At 38.2% G+C, this 7,532-nt stretch overlaps 1 protein-coding gene across 1 annotated transcript in view; it reads right to left on the bottom strand.

Annotated features, from left to right (window-relative positions):
- The window catches only part of LOC104498398 (unconventional myosin-XVI-like), a gene marked incomplete at both ends in the record, with an annotated part of 142,132 nt that overhangs the window by 88,125 nt on the left and 46,475 nt on the right, over positions 1-7,532 (bottom strand). Inside the window, one exon of the mRNA XM_010141772.1 lies at positions 4,047-4,164. Within this exon, the coding sequence (XP_010140074.1) occupies positions 4,047-4,164 (118 nt within the window). The remainder of the gene's footprint in view (positions 1-4,046; positions 4,165-7,532) is intronic.

Below are 7,532 nucleotides of genomic sequence, written 5' to 3'. Positions count from 1 at the left end.
AGCAGGAATCAAACAGAGCACCATCTTAATGGAGCTAAAGTAACTCATGAAGAAAACTATCATGGTAATACACTTTTCTACAAACTGAAACAATATGTTTGTTAATCTGTGTGTGAAATAGAAGGGGAAAATAAGCGTTCTAGAGCAAAGTCTGCCATTTCTGTGCAATGTTAACTGTGTTTACAGGTACTTCCTTTATCAGATCACTTGATCTACCGAGCAGTTACAAAGTCAGCAAGCAGACTCTGTGTTGAAAGTGTGGCCAGTGAAATCTTTCTTCCAGCTATGCATTCTTTGGAACTACATTGCTCTTTCTCAAAAGCCATGCTGTCCAAAACACAGCTAAGGCTAAAGACAGAATAACATTTCAAAGTTCAGAGCTGAAACACAGTACAAATGCTCATCGGAGAGCATAGCTGGCTGCAGTCTCTTACACCAAAAAAGGAAATTGATGTCTGAAACTTTTTAATTGATAAAAAGTGTTTGTTACACACAGAAGCAAAAATGCATTCTGCTTATTTTCACAAATCAAGTTAGATCCTTTCATTTCAAGTGCAATGACAAAATAAAAAGAAAAAAGAAAATCAAGCCTTGCTTTTCAAAAAGTGAAGACTGAGAAGAGCAAGGCCACAAAAGCAAGGCAAGAAAATCTGGACAATAAGTTTGTCAGGCTTGATTTTCTCTTCCTAACCTTCTTTTTTAGTAATTTGAGGAAACTGACATAAGCCTTACCTTTCATCTCAGAAATTGTGTCAACTTGCCTCAAAGACTATTTAATGTCTTCTTTCCGAAATAAAAATAAAACACAATAATTTTATTTCTGGTAATAAATAAATAATCAGTCTTTTACTACTATGCAGTGGGTGTGAATCATTGTCTATGAATGGTTATGGGTTTTTTGGCAGAATATTAGTCTCTGAGTTCTGTTAGCTATGAATTTATTTTAGAAACTTAATGAAATCACTGGACTGTAGTTTATTCTGTATTTGTTCTGATGTAAGACTTTTTACTGGTTCCCCTGCCTTATCTTACCCAGTCACAGAGAACAATGGCTTAATCCGGGTTATACCTCCTGCACTTGTTTGATTTGATTAAGACAATGAAAGGTACCTGATCACAAAGTCACTTGTCACAGAAAAACTCCCATTTGAACCCAGCATCAGAGCACACCTCATCAGAAATGAGAGTCAGAGAAGACACAAAACCTCTAGAGATATCTGTACTGGCTTTGAGTAGAACCACATGCAAGAGCTCCATCGTTGTTGTCAAAACTTCATGGCAAAGATCCAATTTATGAGAAAGAACAAATCATGAAAATTGTGGCCATTTCTGTTATTTAGATATATTGGAATGTCTGCGAAAAGAATAAACCTTATGTGACAAAACTTGGAGCATTTCCAGGATCTAGGCATACAATAACTTCACCATGAACAAAAAACTGTCACAAACTTGACCAATGTCCACCCAAAATGCAAAGAATGTTACCTTGAGCTCGCGTAAAAAAATGTACTCGTGGATTTTGCATGCCCCTTCCTTAGCAAATTCTTCTGGATCTCCACCCTTAAGACCTGTCTGTTAGGGAGTTCCAAACCCTTTGATGGAAGCAGTCTAGTGTCATCTGGATTTTTGTTTACAAACCAGACCTATTTAGCCCAGTCTGCCTCAATGCATTATAAAGCCATGTCTCAGCAGGATCAGGTGCTCTGCATATTTACCTTCTTCATTCATGTTTAAACAGTGCAAGACAGTAAATACTGCTGCAAATGATCACGCAAATAGATACAGGGAATCATGGGGTGAGATTTAAACCAGCCAAAGACAATATGCCTGATTCATTTCTCATTTATGATGGCATAAATCTGGGACAATTTCACTCAGAAGTGATGCTTAGCAGTGGCCTAGAAAGGTAACAGCCACAATGCCAATCAAACAGCATTAACAACTGCAACTTGCAGAAATATTAAAAAACACTTTTACTGCTATACTGGGGTTTCTCACGCATTACTGTTAATTATGGAATTTTTGGCTACCTTAGATTTGGTAAGAGTAATTGATTCGATTCCTATATTTTTGGGGAATAGTAGGGCAGATGAGTAATTTGTTCATATTTGTTAATGGGCCTGATTACCCCTAGATTTTCTCATTTAATGCCTGTGGTTTGACAGTGATAAAAATACAGCATTAGTGTACGAGAAAACTGACACTGACTCCACATGTATGTCATTCCCAGTCAAGGGTTGTGAATTAAACTGGCAAGTCTGGGTAAAACTGCTTGAAAACTCAAGTCTCTTCAATCTGAAGCAAGGCACCCAAAAAGTGTGGGAACATTCAGCCCTGAGGCTTCTATTCCTCATCTGAGAAACTGAATGATGCAACCTCAGGTCAGAAGTAGTGTGAAAATGAAGCCATTTATGTTTCTGAAATTCTTATACAGTGAAAAATGCTGATGAACACAGAAAATCCACATAAAAACTAGCATTCTGTTTTTAGAACAAAATAAAATGGCACAAGCCACATATGAATCAATAAAGGGAAAGCAAACTATTTATCAGCAGATCACTGAAGAAATATAGTCCATTCTGTGCACTGAATGAAGCTGGGGAGGGATCGAAAATCTGCATTAAATTTGTATGCACAAGGCTACCCAAGAATATCTCAGACAACTTCAATTCTGGCATTTCCTAATGTTCATATGCTTGAATTTTCATCTGGTTGCATTTGTGCTCTGTCTGTGTAAGAAAGGAGAAAAAGCGTGCACAGAACTGTGATAACTAAGTATACTCAAATTACATATATATAATACAAAGGATTTATAAAATGTTAGGTTTAGGTATAGAACTTCATTTTTACAAGCAAAATTTGGATGGTATTTAGTCCATTTTAATGTTTACATCACTTTCTTTATATTCCTCCCACAAGAGTTCATAAATGAAAACAAACAAAAAAAACCCATAGTTCTTAATTTTATATTTTCTTTACAAATATCCTATATTTAGCGTATAACAGACTATAAAGAAGTCATAGTAATTTCCCACACAGGGACATTTTCACTGAAGACACTATCCTATTTGCTTGGGTATAGTGAACTCTCTCAAGAAAATGAATTGTAATTCCCACTATCAAATATTTCCAAACAGTATTCTTAGGAAATTCTTCTGAAAGTATAAACACATTAAAAATGATTAAAAAAATCAGTATTTTTGGAAATGTTTATTCAATGGGATCTAATTTACTTGGATCAAAAAAGTGTACCTCATCACAGAGGTTTTCCATCCAGGAAGATCAGGGCATGTAGTAATTTCTGCACACACCTCTTGCTTTAGCACAGAGCAACTTTATGATGATGTATGCAGACCAGATATGAAACCTCTCCCTGACTGCCTCCAGAAACCAGAGTTTTCAGAATCAAACTGACTGAAGTTTTGCCCAATATCCATTCTTTTTCACTAATGAATTAGCAGACTCCCACCTTGAAAGCAGGCACAAATTCCACACTATCTTACCTCTAACGAGAATAAACATCAGTATGATTCCTAGTTCCTTTAGAAGAAGCTCAAAGTTGTAATAAATCACTTCAAGCTTCAGTATTACAGAGTATACTTGTATCTTGTATGCCCTGGACAGAAGTTTATCACTTATTTAAAAGAAATTTAAAATACCCAAGACAATATTAGACACAAATATAAAAACTAATCTCTTTGTTACTTTTATTTCACAGTGAAGTGATACACAGCTGTCACAGTTTGACAACCTCGGGCATAAAGGGAAACGTGATTTCCTGGAAAAGATAAGAGGAATCAGTGCTGTTGATTACTCTTCTTGTCTTTCTCTGCCACCTAGTGGTTTCACAGAGCGGGGCTCTCCCTCCTAATACCGAGCATACACTCGTCAAGCTTTGAATTCACATGTTCCTCTGACACTCCCTAAAACCTCCTTGCCTCTGGCACATACTTTAAGGCATTGATGTCTACCTCTGTGTCTGGCACACTGGCATCCCTCATTTACTAGCCTGTGGGCAATATCAAAACAAATCAATTGATACTTACCTGCAATTAATGTTCTTTTCTTCTCACAAAACTGTAGCTCAAAATATTTTATGAAACAACTGGAAAAATCACTCAAGGGTGTCTTAGCATGTCCAAAGGCCTCCAAGACACAGTTTACCTGCAAGACAATGGTAAAGAAGCAATAAGAGAGGAAATAAACAGGAAGGTACTTTGATAAACATCAGTGAGGTTAGTTTGTGATCAATACCTAAGAAAAAAAAAAGTCTACTTGGAATTTAATAAATTCCTTGAAAGTTTTTTTCTAAATAGAAATTGAATTAAGACAGCTCAAAAGGAAAAAAAAAGCTCTGTCAGAATAGTGGAAGTCTTAAATGGAAGGGGAAAGGCAACAGCTCACACAGGAGCTGTGTCCTTACTGGTAGTTTGGATACAAACGAATGGCATCATATGCCCAGAGCTGGCATATGACTTAGCAAAAAAGATTATAATCTTGGAAGACAGCTGTGCTTGTAAAGTTACAGTCAGTCGATACTAGCAACCAACCAAAGGTATCCACAAGCTCTGTATGATGCCAGAAACTGCACAAATTATCGATATCAAATAGATTTTACTTCTTACTCCTTACTAGTGAAAAAGTGAGAAAAAAAACCCACATTCAGATTTTTTATGGCATCTTTCACTAATGTATTTCCATATTACATCTTCATGGACACAGTAATTATTTTTAAAAGAACTATAAAGAAAAAAACATTAAATATTCCATCTTCATTCCATGTTTTCTCTTTTTTTAGCTTTTTTGTGTGTAATTAATTTCTTACACCCCTTACACCCTGCAGGATTCCCTTCAGCACTTTCCTCTTATGCATCCCAAGAAATTGATTGCAATGTGGCACAAATTCACTGATGTTCTGATAGAACAATGTTTTGCTGAAGCTGGATAACCTAGCTAGGGAAGGAATAGGGCTGTGGAATCGAACAGATAACACGTGGTTCCAGCTCACAAAGACAGAAGCTCTAAAATCAGACCCTTCAGAACTATCTATTAAAGTAGCTATTTGTGCAGTAGGTGGCAGCAGAAAACTAGCTTAAAGTTTTAAAGCATCTTAAAAGGCAACTAAACCAGAATCTCTGTTTCCCCAGGGGTTGGATCTGCTACATTTACCTTCTCTGTCTGAAGTCAGGTGTCCCATCTAAGCTACTTACAAGGGATGTTTCTATAACCAAAAGGCAAATAATTTTTCTTAATATGTGAAGTGTCTGTTCTATCTGCATTGACATGTATGGCTACATTTGTACTATTAAACTGAACAAGACCTGGAGCAGGATTCTCTAACCTCAATGGCAAGTGGCATGATAATGTTCACACTCGAGCATCTAACACCTCTTCTTTTGCAGAACAAGGTGAACATCCTGTTGTGAACGGTTCCTGGGACGTGCTGTCCTCTGAGCCGTGGCCAGAGGACCTGTTGGGGATTAAACCACGTCAGAGAGCAGGGTAACAACTGCATGTAAGGGATTGTTGTTCAGTTTACTACATAGATGTACAGTAGGTTAAAGTAGTCTACAAAGTTAACTGATTTTTCGATGGAGAAAACTGGGCCTGGTCAACCCTCTCCCACAATGATTCATTTGCACTGGATCATTGATGGTTGTCCCTGGGGATTTTCCTGTGGTCAGGAGACAAGTTGCAACAGAGACAATACTACTTCCCATACCTCCTGATTCCTACTGCTGCCATATTTATATCCAAAGCACACAGTTTTCAGTTGCTTATTCACAAAGCTACTTATTTACTTGGTTCTTCTATGAAAAGGACTTAGAGGATCTGACCTGAATTTTTCAGTTCTACTTGAATAACATCTATGGCCTGATAAGCTCAAAACTGTAAGAAAACCTGCATAGGTAGTAAATAAAATGATACACAGTAGAACTAGATATAACTTGAAGAGCTGGTTCCTGAGTTTAAAATAAAGTAAAACTGTACTGTCCTTATGATATGGTATTTTTGCAACATTAGACTTTAAAATTTAAATTAAAAAGTGAAAAAATAACAAGGGAATTCTTAACACTGTCAATGAAACCTAGATTAAATGTGTAAGTTTAGGAACATCATCAATGAATCAGGTAACACTGAAAAACACTTTAACGTTGCAATACCATGTCTACACAAAGTAAAGTATCACTTATTTAGCTGTAGTTTTTTCAGTGTCTTCCGGCTTTTTCAACGTCTTCAAAAAACTACAAATGCAACACTGTTTTCTAAAATCCACTCAAAATCCATAGGACTTCTATTACAGTATCAGCTGGAACGTGCAAAATATGAACCAGTGCTTCTGTAGCCTTTCCCACATCCCCATAATCACAGAATCACAGAATCATCCAGGTGAAAGAGACCTTAAAGATCATCAAGTCCAGCTGTTCACCCTGCACTGCCAGGGTCCCTAAACCATGTCCCTCACTGCCACATCTATATGTCTGTTAAACACTTCCAGGGATGGGGACACCACCACCTCCCTGGGCAGCCTGTTCCAACGTTTCACAATCTTCTCTGTAAAGAAAATTTTCCTAATATATAACCTAGATCTCCCCTGGTGCAACTTGAGGCCATTTCCTCTAGTTCTGTCACTCCTTAAATGGGAGAAGAGTCCAACCCTCACCTCACTTTCAGGTAACTGTAGAGAGTGATAAGGCCTCCTCTGAGATTCTCCTTCTCCAGACTAAACAAGCCACAGCTGCTCCTCACAAGACTTATTCTCTAGACTCTTCAGCACCTTTGTTGCCCTTCTCTGAACACACTCCAGCACCTCAATGTCCTTACTGAAATGAGGGACCCAAAACTGGACACAGTATTCAAGGCCCAATGAATGCCAAGTACAGAGATACAATCACTTCCTGGCTCCTGCTGGCCAAACTATTTCTGATACAAGTCAGGATGCTGTTGGCCTTCTTGGCCACCTGGGCACACTGCTGGCTCATGTTCAGCCAGCTGTCGACCAACAATCCCACATCCTTTTCCTCTGGGCAGCTTTCCAGCCACTCCTCCCCAAGCCTGTAACTTTGCAGGGGGTTGTTGTGGCTCAAGTGCAGGACCCAGCACTTGGCCTTATTATCTCACACTATTTGCCTTGGCCCATTGATCCAGCCTGCCTGTCCAAATCCCTCTGTAGAGCCTCCCAACCCTCAGACAGATCAACACTACTTCCCAACTTAGTGTCATCTGCGAACTTGCTGAGGGTGCACTTGATCCTCTCATCCAGATCATTGATAAAGGTGTTGAAGAGGACAGGCAATAAAACTGAACTCTGGGGGACGCCACTTGTAACTTGTGATTCGATTTGTAGATTGCTTGTTAGTGTTAGCTGTACTTTTGACGGTATTTTATCATCTTTCTGGACTGAATCATGCATAATTCAGGAAGAAAGCAGTGTTTTGAATGATGCATGTGATGCTATTAAAAATCACCACAATGAACGATTCTGGCATTCTGCTGAATATCACTGATGTGGCAAGTGAAAGAAAAAAAAA

The sequence above is a fragment of the Buceros rhinoceros genome, unplaced genomic scaffold (assembly GCF_000710305.1).
Source record: "Buceros rhinoceros silvestris isolate BGI_N320 unplaced genomic scaffold, ASM71030v1 scaffold118, whole genome shotgun sequence".
Classification (NCBI taxonomy): Eukaryota; Metazoa; Chordata; class Aves; order Bucerotiformes; family Bucerotidae; genus Buceros; species Buceros rhinoceros.
The sequence above is the reverse complement of the archived record's forward strand: the minus strand, read 5'-3'. Positions and strand labels throughout refer to the sequence as shown.